The sequence below is a fragment of the Triticum aestivum genome, chromosome 4A (assembly GCF_018294505.1).
Source record: "Triticum aestivum cultivar Chinese Spring chromosome 4A, IWGSC CS RefSeq v2.1, whole genome shotgun sequence".
NCBI lineage: Eukaryota > Viridiplantae > Streptophyta > Magnoliopsida > Poales > Poaceae > Triticum > Triticum aestivum.
This window is the reverse complement of record NC_057803.1, coordinates 745,311,421-745,329,396: the sequence shown is the minus strand read 5'-3', so window position 1 is coordinate 745,329,396 and position 17,976 is coordinate 745,311,421. Positions and strand designations below refer to the sequence as shown.

General features: G+C 44.2%; 1 protein-coding gene across 1 annotated transcript; it reads left to right on the top strand.

Moving 5' to 3' along the window:
* Nucleotides 1–5,251: 5,251 nt before the first annotated feature.
* On the top strand, nucleotides 5,252–17,262 carry LOC123084547 (putative disease resistance protein At3g14460). The gene is made up of 5 exons (XM_044506091.1): nucleotides 5,252–6,524; nucleotides 6,615–6,901; nucleotides 7,019–7,104; nucleotides 7,264–7,435; nucleotides 17,251–17,262. The coding sequence occupies exons 1-5, from the start codon at nucleotides 5,252–5,254 to the stop codon at nucleotides 17,260–17,262; spliced, it is 1,830 nt and encodes a 609-aa protein (XP_044362026.1).
* The last annotated feature ends 714 nt before the right edge of the window (nucleotides 17,263–17,976 follow it).

Below are 17,976 nucleotides of genomic sequence, written 5' to 3'. Positions count from 1 at the left end.
GAGGATGTACGAGATCAGCTCGTCGTCCTGGATGGGTTTGCCGGCCGCCGCAAGTTCATCCGCGAGTCCGCGCATGGTGGCGAAGTAGGAGGCGGCGGACTGGTTGCCCTTCCGCGCGTTGATGAGCGAGATACGGATGTTGTTTACGCGGCTCAGTGACTGCGACGAGTACATGCCCGCCAGCATCGTCCAGAGCGCTTGCGCCGTGGTGACCGCGGTCACCGTGACGAGCACCTCTTTGGAGAGGTTGCTCAGCAGGAAGCCTAGCACCTGCTGGTCCTCCCGAACCCAGATGGGGTGGAGAGGGTTGGGCACAACCGTGTCCTTGCCGTCCTTGTCCTTGGCGGCTTGAAGTTTCTTCGGCTCCGGTAGGGTGCCGTCAACGTACTGGAAGACACCGGCGCCACGAAGTTGTGGTGTTATCTGTGTGCGCCATAGCACGTAATTCGTGCGGGAGAGTTTCTTGATCACCTGCACACTGAGGCTAGGGTGAGATATGCCGGAGGAGGAAGACATGTTTCTTTGGTGCGACTGGAATCAGGGAGAAACTAGATGGGAAGAACGATGGCTCTGATTACCATGTGCGAGATGCGGAAACGTCTTAGCCTCGGTGCGAGGGGACGTGTTTCATGTTTATAGGCGCAAGATCCCTGAAGGCGCATACATGATGGTTGAGATATCACAGGAGACTTGGAGGAGAAGAGATAAGAAGATAGAGTAGATTACAAGTGAGAATATTTGAACTACCTCTAGTCTATCTCTATCTCTAGGTGCACCTGGTGCGGTACAAGATGTCTTAAGATGTGTTTAACACTGACTACTCAGGTTGGACGACACGAGTGGTCTTTCGGACCGAGCGGACCGAAGAACTTGTCCTCGGGCAACCGGCGGCACGGTCCCGGCGGCGTGGCAGGGGCGCAAGAAACTGTCGTCGTCTATGTCTGCCACGACTGCTGTCATCGCTCGTCCGCTGATCAGTGTCGCCGTCGTTCATCCAGGCGGCCACGAGCCTCCCTGACGCCGGCAAGCATGTCTAGTGGATGTGCCGTGCTTGGATATATCGTCTGGACGGTAGGAATCGAAGCGGGACGCTCTACACCGCCACACCCGTCATCGTTCCATCTCTATACACCGGCCGTCGTGCCAAATTCTTCACCGCCGGGAAAATATATTGTGAAGCTTAGGCTCAGGTGCATCTCGTTATCTAGCCATTCATCTCTGCATCGCGATTCCTGCAAGGAGCTTTGTCTTTTTTGTTTCTTCCAAATAAAACAACATATGAACTTCAAACTTTGCAGCACAACAAAACATTCTAACTAGAATGTGGGAAAAAACTTTTAGAATTTTTTCGTGCATCATAAATAGTAAAAATAGCATTTTTAATAGAGAAAATCTCATTTTGTATATTTATGTCGTCAAAAAAATCTATAGGTTTTTCTCACATTGCAGTAAGAATGTTTTGCCGTCTTGCAAAGTTTGAAGTTCATATGTTGTTTTATTTGGAAGAAACAAACAAAAAAAAATTTCACGTAGTAAGTTAGTTGTCTAGCACGGATCTTAAATCTATGTTGGAGGATAAGGATAGGAGGTGTTCATGAGCCCATGCTCTAAAAATCCACGTCCTTCGCCGCCGCCATGCGCCAGCCTCCCTCCTTGATTCATAATCTCTCTCTGGTTCTCCCGAGGCCGCCGAACATCTCCATGTCGAGCCGCGCTTCCTCCAGTGCTTCCCCGCGTCGCCATGCTCCGGCGGCATGCTCTGTGATGGCCACCGGCCGGTCCGCTCGGTCCGGCTTGGGCTTTGTCGCTGCCGGTTGTTAACCTTTTAATCTTGGTTATGTATCTGCATGTTTAGTTTTGTGTCTGCATGTAACTTAGACGGTTTAGAGAGTAGCTAGTCGTCGAAGCTTCGGTTTTTAAGACGATATGCCGGGCTGCCGTGTGATGCGGAGAGCATGGTGAGATGTCGATTGTGGTGTGAAGCCGCGGTGCTGTGAGACGCTGCACGGTCGCATGAAGCGGTAAGGCGCACTGGAGACAGACCTGCTGTCTGCTTAATGGACTAGCTGAACTAGAGCCGAGTGAATCAGTGTACTAGTTTGTTAGTGTGCAAGCATGTACTTTGCTTGGTCAGGTGGTTGTCGAGTAGTATGGGTAATGGAGGAAGTCTAGGACCTGGTTAGTGCATGGAGTTTGTTAGTGGAGTAATGGGTCAAAGTAGTTGCATGGCGTGGTGGCCGTGTCCGTGTGTGGTGGCTCGTGTGAGTGGGTGTGTCCTACCCCTGGTGTGTGTATATGCACTGCATTGAGTTAATGAAAAGTAAAAGCCGTGAGGGCTGTACAAAAGATGTTGTGTTTGTATGTCCTTGTCTTCATGGGAGTGTTCATGAGAGGAGAAGGAGTTGTGTGAGGCAGCTCAAGGAAGAAGAAGGGATGCTGCGAGGAGAGGCGGCGGTAACACCGGTCCGGTCCCTGAAAACGGGACTGCGGCACTGCTCGGTCCGGTCCGGTCCGGAACGCCGACGACTCGGTCAGGGACCGGACTGGCCCATACCGTGTCCCCCCTGACTGACGACGATGATGCTTGCGGGCGCCGCTGGCCTTTGAGAAGGCGTTGTTATCCAGTTGCCTCCATCTTTCTATCCTGGACTCTGGAGGAATGCCTGGTTACATGTCTTCCTGGAATAGGCAGCGGTGGCGCAACTTGGGGCGCGGACATTCCTGAAGAAAGGCGTCGTTTTTGAGTCAGCTTGGTTAACGCGGTCCGAAGGCTGCAGATATTCTTTCCTATGAAAGTGGTGCATGGTGTGGCACAAGTATTGATGATAAAGGATTTTCCCCCGCTTTATATTATAAAGCAAACACCCAATACATACAGCTTGCTAGGGCTGCAGCACAGATAAGCCCAAAAGAAAACAAAAAAAGAACAAAAAGAAATAAATGCCGACACCGGTAAATCAACGAAGAGAGGAAGACCAGCAACCGCTGCACCCGGCACAAGTATTATTGACAGAGTGGACAAATCACGGCCGGCATACTTTCCTATGGGGAAAATGTTAGAAGCATGCAGACGTTCTTTCCTATGGAAGGTTTCTCTTGTTTCTTCTTGTCCTTGGCTGTGGTTTGTTGTTTTCTCTTGGCCGGCCAACGAGCAAAGCTTTGTACTCTTCGACCCATGCGGCCAGTTTTCATAGAGACCTCTACCTTCACCTCATATTCCTTGGCCGGCGCTTCCCCTCTCTTCTCCTCTGACCATCCAGCGCCTTCCTCTCTTCTCATCGGCTTCCTCGGCTCCGGCGTCGCTCTCAGGTGCGAAGATCCTGTTTGCCTGAGAAATGTACGTCGGGTGGCCTTTGCCGAGTGCAACTCTTGGCAAAGTCTTTGCCGAAGGTTTTGGGCCTTTTGCCGAGTGTTCCTGGCACTCGGCGTATGTAGTGGATACAGGAAAGGATTGGCTACTGAATGTTCTTGCAAGTTGTTGAGAAGATGTGCGTGGTCGCATGACTATGTTGGTATGGAGGATTTGGTCTCTACGGTTAGATTTGGTGCACGGCAAGGACGTTCCGTCTTCCTCTGTCTCAATTGATTATCTCAAAAGCTATATGTGCTCACTTCATCTATCCACGGAAGACATTATTAAGGGAAATATGTCGTTGATGGAGGACGGCCCGACTACACGTGCTGATGTGGTTCCCATGGCGTTGTCGTAATCACCACTGCCGGCGAACCGGGTTGCACTCTCTGTTGGTGGGGCATTTTATACAACGGCGGCAGCCGACATGATCATGAGGAGACATGATGGATGTGTTATTTTTGCTGCGTATTGGTGCCTATTTGACTGCAACGATGCACTGGAGACCAAGATGCATGCACTGATGCAAGGTATGGCTCCGATGGTTCAACACACTAATGATCCTACAGTCCAATAGGACTCCTCGGAGGCATTGACAGCCTTAGCATGACAATCTGTCCCGGTCGTCATATGGGCATTTGGTAGTTGAGATAAACATCTTATGATAGATCAATAGTTTATTCCATAGAAAATTAAACGTGTGACGGCGTTTCCTATGAAAAAAAATAAGAAGAAGAAGGATGCACCCGGTGGTCACTATCTCACCGCCTGGGAAGATTTCTCTGGTTTCTTCTTGTCGTTGGCTCTTGGTTCGTAGCATCCTCCTAGCTGGCCAACGAGCAAATCTTTGTGCTCTCCGCCCCACGCGGTCAGTTTTTGGTGTACCTTCGTCTCATACTCCCAGTCGGCCAGCGGCTCCCCTCTCTTCTCCTCTGACCACCCAGCGCCTTCCCTCTCTTCTCGTCGGCTTCCTCGGCTCCGGCGTACCTCAGGTGAGAACATCCATCTCCCTCCCACCTTATCCTTGGGCATGTAGTACATATGTTTATGTTCTTGGGCAGTGGATTCCACGCCATTGAGACCCTCCACCCCGCTGTCCAACTCCTTCACTTTACAAGTGTCGCAGGGGTAGAACAGAGTCGCTGGCAAGTAGTATGTGTTTTGGACTTGGTGTACGACTCAGAACATAATAAAAAGGTTACCTGATATTGTATTCGCTGCATGCAGCATCCGTTCATGGAGATTGCATTGTATTTTAGCTTCAACTTGATCTCCTTGCACCAATGATTATGTGATTTGTTATTACCGATGACATCAAAATTTGCTACTCTTGCTGAGTTTTATTCATGTTCTCTCTGCTTGTAGCTAGGTGTACATGATATACAGTAATTTTTGTGCAAAAAAAAGTGTTACGTATGTCCCGATTGCCTTGTACAATCATCAAGACAATATCCAGCCAATAGCTGCTGGTGGATAGCAACAATACCCGAGGACTAGAAAAATTCAGAGAAGGATATGGACTAGGAGAAGAAGCATGTTGTTTGGCGATTTCTGCCTCCTCTCATTCTCTTGTACTATTTGAGAGTATCGCTGCCTGCCTCATGGCTGCACCGGCTCCTACAATGCTGCTTCTCACTTCTTTATCTGGTGTAAGCTCATCACTATGTTCTTGTCTGTTTTCCTCTACAAATCTTGCTCTTTGGTTCTGTTGTTATATTCGTTCTTGCAACCAACTAATTTATTTGATTTCCTATTCCTGCAGGCTTTTCAGCAATTGCCATACTCACTGGCGGTATCCACCCCCAATCAATAAGGACTATCCTTGGTGTTCATTCAGCACCCACAAAGGAATCATAACTTCCCTCCATAGAAATATAAACCAGAAAATATCGCAATCCAATGGCAGAAGTAGCATTAGCTAGTGCTGCCTTAAGATTGGCCGCATCGCCCCTCTTGAAGAAGCTCCTTGCTGATGCTTCAACATACCTTGGAGTGGACATGGCGCGTGAATTCCATCAACTGGAGACCACTATCATACCGCAGTTCGAGCTAGTGGTTGAAGCAGCCGACAAGGGAAATCACAGGCCCAAGTTGGACAAATGGCTTCAAGAACTCAAGGATGCCTTCTATATGGCTGAAGACTTGCTAGACGAGCATGAGTACAACCTCCTCAAGCGCAAAGCAGACGGGAAGGATTCTATGCCGCCTAATGACTCTTCCATTAGCAGCATATTTATGAAGCCTCTACATGCTGCATCAAGCAGGATGTCCAATATGAGATCAGATAACAGAAATTTACTTCGCCATCTCAATGAACTTAAGGCTACCCTAGCGAAAGCTAAGGACTTTCACGAACTGCTGTGCTTACCAATTGGTTATAATGCAGAGAACCCCACCATACCATCATCCATTGTTCATGTGGCTACATCACTGCCACCTCTGAAAGTGATCGGTCGTGATAAGGATCGTGATCATATAATAAATCATCTTACCAAGACAACTGGTACTGCTGAGTCTAGGACTGCTATGTACTCCGGATTGGCCATTGTTGGAGTTGGAGGCATGGGAAAGTCCACTTTGGCACAACTTGTTTACAATGACAAGCGGATAAAAGAATTTTTTGATGTGACGATGTGGGTAAGCATCTCACGCAAACTTGATGTTCACCGTCATACACGGGAGATCATCGAGTCTGCTTCTCAAGGGGAGTGCCCACGCATTGATAACCTTGATACACTTCAGCGTAGGTTGAAAGACTTACTGCAAGAATCCGGAAAATTCCTGCTTGTTTTGGATGATGTTTGGTTTGAACCTGACAGTGGAAGGGAATGGGACCAACTATTAGCTCCTCTAGTTTCCCAACAAACAGGAAGCAAAGTTTTGGTAACCTCTCGAAGGGATACATTTCCAGCTTCTCTTTTTTGTGCGGAAGTGTGTCCTCTGGAAAACATGGAAGACGATCAATTCTTGGAACTCTTCAAACACCATGCATTTTTTGGACCAGAAATTCAAAATCCACGGTTGCGTGAAAAGCTAGAAAAAATTTCAGAGAAGATTGCTAAAAGGCTTGGACAATCTCCTTTGGCGGCAAAAGTTGTGGGTTCCCAGTTGAAAGGGAAAACAAGTATCACTGCTTGGAAGGATGCTCTAACTATAAATATTGACAAATTAGGTGAGCCCATTAGAGCTCTACTATGGAGTTATGAGAAGTTAGATCCATGTATGCAGAGGTGCTTTCTATATTGCAGCTTGTTTCCAAAAGGCTACAAGTATGGCATTGATGAGTTGGTTCAACTTTGGATGGCAGCGGGACTTGTTGATTCGTGCAACAAAAACAAGAGAGTGGAAGACATTGGGAGAGAATGCTTCAAGGAGATGATGTCGGTTTCATTCTTTCAACCAGTACATGACGATTACACACCCATGTACTGTGTTATCCATGATCTCCTTCATGATCTGGCAGAATCACTATCCAAAGAGAACTATTTCAGATTGGAAGATGATAGCATAACAAAAATACCATCCACCATCCGACACTTGTCTGTTAGCGTTGGTAGTTTGAAGGAACACAAGCAAATTATCTGCAAGCTTCGTCATTTACGTAGTATTATCTGCATAGCCCCCCTAATGGATGATGTAAGTTACCTTTTCAATCATATACTGCAGAATTTGAAGAAGCTGCGCGTACTATATTTGTCATCTTATAGCAGCAGTATGTTGCCAGAATCAGTTGGGAAGTTGAAGCACCTTCGGTATTTAAACATTGTCAGAACGTTGATTTCTAAATTGCCAAGATCCCTAGGTACTCTTTACCACTTACAGTCACTTATGTTAAATGATAAAGTTGAGAGTTTGCCTGAGAAACTCTGCGATTTAAGGAAGTTACGACATCTTGAACAACATGATTACAGAATATACACATCAAACAAGAAAGCATTGTGTCAAATTCCTAACATTGGCAAGCTAACTTCACTTCAACAATTTGAGGAATTTTCTGTGCAAAATAAAAAAGGTTATGAGTTAGAACAACTGAGGTATATGAATGAGATTCGTGGCAGTTTAAGTGTCACAAATCTTGAGAATGTCAGTACGAAGGATCAAGCCCTAGAATCGAAGTTGTATCAGAAAATTCATCTTGGCAGCTTGCAACTTGTCTGGAGTCACATGTATAACACAAATGAAGAGGATAATTTACATTTGGAGATTCTAGAAGGCTTGATACCACCACCTCAACTTGAAGATCTTACAATTCACGGTTACAAATCTTCAAAATACCCAAGTTGGTTACTTGATGGTTCGTATTTTGAGAATTTGGAATCTTTGAGCTTTGTTAATTGCAGCACATTACAAAGCCTACCATCCAATTCTGGCCAACTTGACAATTGCACTTCACTTTTACTTGACAATATGCCAAACCTGAAGGCATTACCTTGTCTTCCGCTAGGACTTGAAATACTGAAAGTATACAAATCCCCATTGCTTATATTTATATCCAGTGATGAGATGGAACATCATGATCAGAGAGAGAATATTATGATAGAGCACTTGGCATCAATGCTTGATTTAATTTGGAAGGTGCATTCCAGATCAGATATTACAAGTGTACTCTCAAAGGAACAATCATTTATGATGCAGTTGGGGATAGTGATGCATGCTAATTTGTCAAATATTCGGAACCTTAAAGGTGCTCTAGGAATACAGGATGACGAAAAATTTAGAAAAAACTATCTTATCGATGCATGGATAGACAGTCACAAGCAAAAGATCAGACTCATGTATGAAAGGGGCATTGGGTTGTCGCTGGTTCCACCAACAGGGCTTCGTGAACTGACTCTTTCATCATCAATATTACAAATGGAGCTTTAGCAGTTTGCCTTGATGGCCTAGCATCACTTAAAACATTGGTCTTAGAGCAGATTATGACTTTAACTACACTTCCCTCAGAAGAGGTCCTCCAACACTTGACAAAACTTGACCGCTTGTTCATCAAATATTGCTGGTGTCTCAGGTCATTAGGGGGTTTACGAGCTGCTACCTCTCTTTCCGATGTTAAACTGATTTCCTGCCCTTCTTTAGAGTTGGCATGTGGAGCAGAATGTTTGCCATTATCCCTTCAGAGCCTGAGTATAGACAAGTGTGTGCTTGCAGCTGACTTCCTGTGTGCTAATTGGCCACACATGCATGATATTGAAATAAGAAAATGTAGAAGCGCCACATGCTTGTCTGTTGGTAGTCTTACCTCTCTTAAATCACTCTCACTGGAGCACTTGCCAGATTTATGTATGCTCAAAGGATTGTCTTCACTGGAACTTCACCATGTACAATTGATCGATGCTTGGAAACTCAACCTCATGTGTATCTCACAGTTTCGTGTCCAGTACACATTCGTTGTGAGCAGCTCTACAATACTCAACAACATGCTTACGGCAGAAGGCTCCACGGTTCCAGCATTTCTCTCTCTTGTATCATGCAATGAAGAATTCGTTTCATTCGAAGCATCCGCAAATTTCACATTTGTCAAGAGGCTTACGTTCCGGGATTGTCTAATGTTTTCCCTGCCATATCTGAAGTGCTTCTCCAATTTGGAGCATCTAGATATCTATGACTGCCCCAACATATCATCTTTACCAGATCTGCCATCCTCCCTCCAGCTCATAAGCATACGTTCTTGTGGTGAGCACTTGATGGAAAGCTGCCATGCACCTCATGGAGAAAGTTGGCCAAAGATCGCGCATATTCGCTGGAAGCTATTTGAATAAAGCATGATTTAGATGCCCTCACACAAACAAATGGAAAGGTAAATTAGCTCCTGTCAGACACCTTTGCACTCTCAAAGATCATGGGCATTTCGTTATTCTTTTCAATCTTTCAAATAGTCAGCACAGTTTCCTTCATTTCTTTTACATCAATTATAGCTGGCTCATCTTACAATTTGACTCTCCTACTTCACCAGGCAGCGGCCCTGACCCCCCCCCCCCCCCCGCCCCGGCTCTTGCACTTAACAACCCCGTCCTCTGGTGCTACCTCTGACGGTGGACTCTGCACTCGTGTTGCCAGTTATACTTTTCTTCATATTATTATTCATTCATGGAACAATAGCTGAAAGGAATATTTAATATGTATCTTTTTATTGTCATTCTGTTTGAGTACAACATACTTTTGGTCTGTACGGATTGTAATTGGTATCTCTTGTGTGCTCTTACAAGTAAGTGATGGTCTCTTTTATCATTCACTTTCGTAATGAGTTATGCATGTATTTCAGTACTTGGGTTTCACACTTGATATAGTGTTATAGTAGAACTTTTGTTGGAGGCACGTATGATATTTCCATTTGACAATAATGCTTCTGTTTCGAACTGTGTCATAATTTGCTGAAGGTAGACTGTTGTACCACTACCATCGTCACTTGTCTAGATGTTCTCCCTGCGGTTGAATTATTTTACATTCAGAAGTCTAAATTACATAATAAGTATCAATTGGGGAAGATGAAAAGTGCTTTCGTCTGAAGTTGCCAAGTTGCTCTGCAGTGATTGCATGTGTTCTTGGTAGAAAGACTGTTGCTTCAGATCTTCAGGGCATATGCTCTAGAGGTCTGAGCTGGTCTTTCTGCATGCTTAACTTTCTCATTCCCTTAATTAGGTGATGTTTTTTGTGAAAGCAACCAGCCGGTCAAGAGGATATATAAAATTAACCATTCCCTGGTATGTTATTTATCACAATAACTATGAATGAGCACTTTGATTTTATACATATGGCTTGTGTTATCTAGTATATAGTAGGACTGGTTGGCCTGTGTGAAGTATGTGATGTGAGCACCAGTTTATGGCAGTTTGCCATGCGAGGCATTAGAAATTTATAATGGCACCCTGGAAAGCACAGACCATGTTGTTTTTAACATAGTACAATTGAAGTCACTCACATACACGAGCATATACTCAACCCTATGAACGAACGCATGCATACGCTATCCCTATGAGCACCTCTGATTTTTTACGAAGCATAACCTGGGACCTCCGGTTTTTTGTGAACACACTGATAGCCACTAGAACAAAAACGGCTTTGATGACACCTATGTAGCGCGGTTCTCATCAAATAGAATTGACGTACTATATTAGATCAAACCGGCACTGTACGACCGGGCCGGACACTGTAGCGAACCAACCCAGGGGGTATTGTAGCTAATGCATTTTTTCAGTTTTTCGAGTGTTTATTGAAAACACGAAGATTTTTAAAACATGAAAAAAACGAAATTTTAACTACTTTTCAAACATGCGAACCTTTTTATAAAAAAATCAAACGTTGAATGATTTTGTGACGAATTATTTATACTTATGAACATTTTTTCGGAATTGTGAAGATTTGTCTGAAAGTGTGAACATTCTTTTCAAAGAATGAAAACTTTTTAAATTTTGCAAACATTTCCGTTAAACATGAACAATTTCAAAACTTTATGAACATTTTTTCAAATGAGAATACTTTCCAAATTTAGGATCATTATTTGAAAACACAAACATTTTTTCAAATTTACAAACATTTTTATTTTCTAGGTCTTAAGAATTTTCCGTCTATTTTACATTTTTCTTCTCTTTTTTCTTAATTTTTTGTCCCCTTTTTCAATCTTATTATCCTTTTGATACCGGTTAATTTTTTTGCAAATTTTTTGAGAATACCAGAAAACGTTCTTGTTTTCACATATTTGTTTACAAATTTTTTTAAATGCTCCGGAATTTCATAAAATGTCCCCGTTATGACTTTTCATTCACAAATTTAAGAAATGTTTGTCTTTCATAAAAAGTTCATATTTTTTAAAAGTATATGGTTTACAATTTTTTTAAAAAATTTTCATAAATGGCCGGGAATTTTTTAACAATTTTGGAAAAAGTGTTCAGGTTTGTAAAATTTTCATACGCAATTTGAAATTCCAAAATTGTTGAAAAATTTCACAAAATGGTTAGGACATAAAAAAGTTCACGTTGATTGATAAATGACGTTAATTGCAAATAGTATAAGCATTCAATTTAGAAAAACTACATGCTGACGGATGCACCCGTCTGGCCTAGTGCGGCAAACTCCTCTCAAGTGGTGTTTTCTTACTATGGATAGATGACCCCAACTTCTTGAAGCAGCCTGGCATAGATATATGAGGCATGCCATGTATCGGCCCTTTTTCACCGATAAACCTCCAGAAAATGCAAAACTTCTTAAAAATTTAAACGGCTTAGCATGATGCCTTGAATTGATTATAGAAGCTTCTTGTTCTTTGAGTAATTTTCTCACTACTGGAATTCGCTGGAGTTGTTGCCTCCGTCCTTGCATTTTTCTCTCGTTCGCTCTCGGTAGATCATGTTGATAACGTGTTGTAAAGTAAAATGAGAGACAATAGGCAAGAAAAGTAATGAGAACTATGTGTAATCATCTTGATAGTCCATATATTTATATTGTGCTACAAGGGATGCAAAGCAACAGGTGCCTGTTCTGCAAGGGGGGTGGGCAACCCGCGGCAATTGCCAGTTAGCAGCCGTGTTTTTTAAGCATGAATTAAGTTAATCGTAACAAAAATCGTCCCGGGGAAATTTATCCGATTTGCCAGATTTTAGTTGCCTACAAAACCGTTCCAATAACCACGTTTCAGCGGGAAATCTATATTTTTCTCGAGACAAAAGTGCCAACTGGAGCAGCGCCACAATGAGGAAGGCCCCGAATACAGCAGTGGTCGGGAAGGGGGCCTCGCCGGTCCTCATGGCGGGTAGCCCCCGTTCTGGAGTTGCGGGTGATCATAGCCACGTTTGTGCAAGCTCGGCGCCTCGGACAGATGACCACCGCATGAGCCGAACTGTCCCCACACCGAACAAGGTCCAATTCCCGCCCCATAACTGACCCGCTGTCTTTTATTATCTTTACCTAATAATAAAGTGGCTATCAGCTCTGGTCATACGTCGTCATCGTTTTTGCAGAAAAGTCCCTCTGTTTATGAGAATTCAACCCGCAATCCTAAATTTAATTGCAAAAAACGGTTCGTTTTTCTATTTTCCAAAAAAACCCTCCTCTATTAGTTAATGAACCAGCGGTGCTAAATTTAAGTGAAAAAACGATTCACATTTTTTCCGGAAAACACTCTGATCTTTTATTTAATTAACCTGCCATCCATCTATTTTTTTGACAGGTTCAAATGCTTTTTCAAAATATTCATATCTTTTAGACCCTAACTCCAATTTTGACATGTCATATACGAAAATTGATTAGAAAAATGACTAGAATCTTAATATGATTTTATTTTGCCTCTTAAATATTTAAAAAATGTGATTCTAATACTTTTTAAAAATATTCATATCTTCTAAACCCTAACTCCAACTTTGACATTATATATATGGAAATTGATTCGAAAAAAATATGTAGAATCTAAATATGATGTTCTTTTACATGTTAAAAAATTTAAATGCTATTTAGGGGACAATATTAATCAATAGCGAACAATCCATCTTTCTTTCGTACCGGTATAGATCGGGTTAGAAATCAACGCCTCAACAAAATTAGTTTGAAGAAGAAAGAAACCATCTATAACCACGCATGCACGACTCGGTAAAACCTCGAGGTGAAAAAGTAGATTTCTCAACTTATACAGAGAGGAGAGACACATTACAATTGGCCACATTCAAGCGAGTTGTGACTGTGAGCACTGAGGCCGCCGTTGACAAGGGTGGCAAGGAGGGTAAGCGGCAACATAGATGGGATGCACGTGGACCCTTGAGGTCTTCATTCATGATTACTATGCTAGGGAAGCGTGGTATTTTTTTTCCATTGCAAAAAGGTCCGACCCCCCCCCCCCCATCTCATCTCCTACAATTTTGCGAAAGGCAGCAAAATTATTATTTTTAATTCAGAATGGCTTTAATTTGTCTGCGATTCTCGAAAATCTTTGTGAAGCTCAGTCCGTCATAGCAGTAATTCAATTCTGAATCTGAATTGCCTGCTGATCATCATTCATTGAATTTCCGTCTCTTCTTTCCTTGTTCGTTCCATGTTGTGCAAAGAACCCATTAGTTCTTACCATGCTTCTACAAATTTTTTCCTTCTTTGCTCATGGATTGCAGAATTACAATTTGAACATACGGTGATGCCAAGATAACGAAGCAAGCAAGAGAGCCACGGGGCTCATTTTTTGTTTGACTACAAGGTGGAGGAGCTCCTGTGAGCTTCCCGGATGCAACAGGAAAGCAAGACATTCATTTTTTATTTCCCAATGATTGTTTTAGAAGAAAAAAGGAAATGAATCATTCGTTCATTTGCCTAGTGAAGTTCAGTCTATTGTTTGGGCTTCTGGGACCAATTCTGCTGTGAACTAAGATGTGAAATTAGTCGTTTTCTCAATTGTGGAAGACAACGGCATGCCCAACAGGCCAACGGAGAAAACTCAGTCAAGGGGAGGCCAACCGGATGGAGATGGTGGCCACCGGAAATGATGATCCCGCAGAGAGTTGGAGTGTGAATATGCTCTCTGTGTATTGCCTTTCCTCAACAACAGTACAATATATACAGGGAGTTACATGAGTGGCCCGATCTAGGTGGCACGCAGGCCCGGGGCGAGGGCTCCGATCCTAAAGATTAGGAGCGACCATGAGTATATTACAGGCTAACACCCCCCCCCCTCAGCCTGAACGCCATGGGGAAGGACGTTCAGGCTGGAGCGAAACTCATGGAAGACATGCGATGGCAGCCCTTTCGTAAACACGTCAACAAACTGCGAGCTCGATGGAACATGGAGAACACGAGCTTCGCCTAGTGCCGCACGGTCCTGGACGAAGTGAAGGTCTATCTCGATGTGCTTGGTATGTTGATAGTGCACGGGATTAGAAGCGAGATACGAGGCACTGATGTTATCATAGTAGACAATGGTGGCTTGAGTGGGAGGGCGCCGCAGCTCGTGTAAGAGTTGGCGAATCCAACACGACTCAGCCACACAATTTGCCACACCGCGATATTCGGCTTCAGCACTAGAACGAGATACAGTTGGCTGCCGTTTTGAGGACCAGGAAAGCATGTTTGGGCCAAGAAAAACACAAAAGCCGGAGGTGGACTAGCTTGTATCGGGACACCCGGCCCAATCGGCATCGGTATAGGCCACAAGTTCATGGGAGGGAGACTTGTAGAGTTGTAAGCCGAAGTGAGAGTGCCACGCAAGTACCTAAGCACGCGCTTGATGAGCTGCATGTGGGAGTCGCTAGGGGAATGCATGAAGAGGCATATTTGTTGGACAACATAAGAGATGTCGGGGCGAGTCAACGTGAGGTATTGCAGGGCACCAGCGAGGCTGCGATAGAGGGTGGGGTTCTGCAAGGGGGTGCCAGCGCTAGCAGAAAGCTTCGAGGTAGTGTCGATGGGTGTAGAAACAGGCTTGCAATTCAGCATATGAGCGCGGTCTAATATCTCAAGTGCATATTGTTGTTGGAAGAGAAACAAACCAGATGCATTGGGTGTGACGTTGATGATGAGAAAATGATGGAGAGCGCCCAAATCGGTCATAGCAAACTCGGTTTTGAGGGAGTGAATGATATGATGGAGAAGGTGTGGTGAGCTAGCGGTGAGGATGATATCATCAACATACACGAGCAAATAGGCAATAGATGACCCACGGTGCAAGATGAAAAGAGAGGAGTCACTCTTGGATGCAATGAACCCAAGGGACAAGAGAAACGATTGGAAGCGATGAAACCATGTGCGAGGAGCTTGCTTGAGGCCATAGAGTGACTTACGAAGGAGACACACATGGTCGGGCGAGAGACATCAACAAAGCCGGCCGGTTGGGCACAATAGACTGTCTCCTTGAGATCACCATGAAGAAATGCATTCTTGACGTCAAGTTGACGAATGGGCCATGAGCTCGACGTGGCAATGCTCAAGACAACACGGATCGTCGCCGGCTTGACCACGGGACTGGAAGTTTCATCATAGTCGACCCCTTCCTTTTGAGTGAAACCGCGGACCACCCAACGCGCTTTGTACCGTGCCAAGGAATCCATTTTCCTGTGACCACGTTGACACCTGCAGGTTTGGGAACCAAAGACCAAGTCGAGTTCTTTGTTAAAGCAGCAAATTCATCAAGCATTGCGTGGTGCCAATTTGGGTCTTTTAGTGCAGAGCGGTAGGTGGCAGGTATGGGTGAGATGGGAGGTGTAGTCGTGGCTGTTAAGAAAAGACGTTTTGGTTGGCAAAAGCTGGACTTGGCACGAGTGTGCATTTTGTGAGAATTGTGAGGAGGTTGGACGGGTTGGGCACGAGCTTGTAGGCGAGGAGGCGATGGGGTGGTTGGCGCAGAAAGGGAGGTGGATGCAGTGGCGCCATGAGCGGGACGGGCAGGTGCATGATCCAAGGAGTACGCGTGGCAAGAGGAGGCAGATGCGCGGACGCGTGATCCGAGGGCGATTCGTGGGCAGGGGAACCGGACGTGGTGGGCGCGCGATCCGAGGGAGAGGCGTTGGATGGGGAGAAGGTAGGTGCGCGCTAAATGGGTGGGGAGCAAGAGGTGGATGCGGGGGCCCAGTGGGATTTAGTGGAGGGTGGACCTGGTGGGGGGCTGTCGGGTGGATGGGCGATCCTATTGGGGTGCATGGGGGTGTCGCGTCAAGTGGGGTTGCAATTTTGAAAACAATTCACATGTTTCGAAGAAAGGTTTACACATTTGAAAAAAGCTCGTGTATTTTTTGGAAAAATACATGATTGAAAAAATTTCACGGATTTGGAAAATATTTCATAAATTTAATAAAAGTACATGATTTTTAAAAAAGACACGAATTTTAAAAAAGAAAATGAAAAAGAAAAAGAAAGAGAAAAAATAACAGATGAAAACTTGGTCAAAACAAAAAAAAAGGAGAAAAGGAAGGAAAACCACTGCGTATTATAACTAAGAGAGTTGTCATTCCTATAGTTGTCAGAACTACTAAGGTGGCATGTTGGTCAACTTGGTGTATTGTCTATTGGGAGGTCTTTAGTTCGAACCTTGCCAGCTGTGTAATTTTTACTGCGCCGATGACGTGGTTGACGAGGGGGTCAACAAGGGTGGCGTAGATCCAGGGCATCGGCGTTGGGTGGAGGCGGGTGCTCGATAAGATATGCGACACATCTTGCTGCGCTGACCATGGCTGAATGCAACACTGTCCAAGAGGCTCCTCCCGACAATCCTAATTCTGCTCTCCATGCTCATATTAACAGGGACAACAGTTTGGTGCTACAACAGGGCTGCACCATTAGGTCTGATCTTCTAATCTCAGGAGCCAAAATATTCTCTGACGCTTCTTTCAAGTGTTCAAAAATTCCAGGTTTATCAAATGGAGATGCAGCTACGGGCATTGGAGTTTTTCTCAATTTTTTGCAGGACAATAGAAGTATCCAAGTTCAGATTCAAGCATCCGCACCACTAACCACTAACTTCGTCACCTCTACAAGCACAAGCACAAGCTCTTCTTCTTGCTGCCAAAGCAGCGCCGATCTTACAAGTCGAGCAGCCGACGTTTCTCACCGACAATCTTTCTCTTGCCAAGGCGACGGCGAACAGGAATGTAACAGGAGATTCCACTCCTTGGGTGATTAGAGATCTCTTGCTGATTTCTACAGGATTACCCAAAATATACAGCCGCAGGCGTTCCATATATCTAGAGAAATAAGTGGGATTGTGCACAATGTAGCTCATCAGGTTCATAGTCGCTCTTTGGAACCTGTTTATAGTTGTTTCGGGTCAACTCACAGGAATAGAATATGCCCTGTAATGAAAGAATGATTTTTCACTTATGGTAGTTGTGGTCATACCAAATTAGACGTGGCGTAGATCCAGATTTAAAAGCCAACCCACGATCGAAGCAGGACCTTAGTTGTACTTTCGCTAATTTTATTTGTCTTTTTTGCAGAAAGCTGCTTAGATGTTCAAATGAGTTAAAATTTGAAGCAAACCTCACGCATCAAATTATCTATCACACAATTTTTTTGGATTTTTTTGAATTTTTCTAGTATTTGTTTTGATTTTTTACTGAGCGTGGGTGCAGATGAGCCCGAGAGCAGAAACTCCGCATCCATTGTTAGCTTGATTTTGAGAATGTGTGGCACTTAGGTGTGGTGGATCAACATTTTGTATCTTCCATTAATTTGGTGCTATTATTTTAGGCAAACAAAATGCTACTCCCTCTCGTTCAAAGTAAGGGTCACGGTTTTAGTATTAATAGGGTTGAATGATTAGAAGAGCAGTGATATCCTTAGGATTCAAGTCCTAAACTTAATATTGGTGGTTGCATTATTTTTGTATTCATTTTAGGTTTTCGACGATGTTAGTTGGGAGGACACGTTCCCATCGACTGCAAGGCGTCTGTTGTGTTTTTGTAAAATCTTAAGATACCATGCTTGTGTTTTTGTAAAATCTTAAGATACCATGCTTGTGTTTTTCAGGCGAATGACTTCTCTTCAAGTGGTAAAAAAACCTTGGTTGGGTCTGTGCTTCAATTATTTGCTTTCTTCAGCTTTTTCTTTTGAAGTGGAACCCTCTGATTCCATACGTTAACCAGGTCCAGCCAGGCTGCTGGCCCGTCGAACACTTACATCATCCGGGAGGCCTTCAGGCCATAACTCCCGATCTACGAGAC

Bases quoted from the DNA above. Each gene is read 5' to 3' on its own strand.
- LOC123084547 (XM_044506091.1), top strand. From the start codon at position 5,252: ATGGCAGAAGTAGCATTAGCTAGTGCTGCCTTAAGATTGGCCGCATCG. The intron at 6,525-6,614 runs GTGAGCCCATTA...TGTTTCCAAAAG, and splicing joins TATAAATATTGACAAATTAG to GCTACAAGTATGGCATTGAT. The intron at 7,105-7,263 runs GTATTTAAACAT...ACATGATTACAG, and splicing joins GGGAAGTTGAAGCACCTTCG to AATATACACATCAAACAAGA.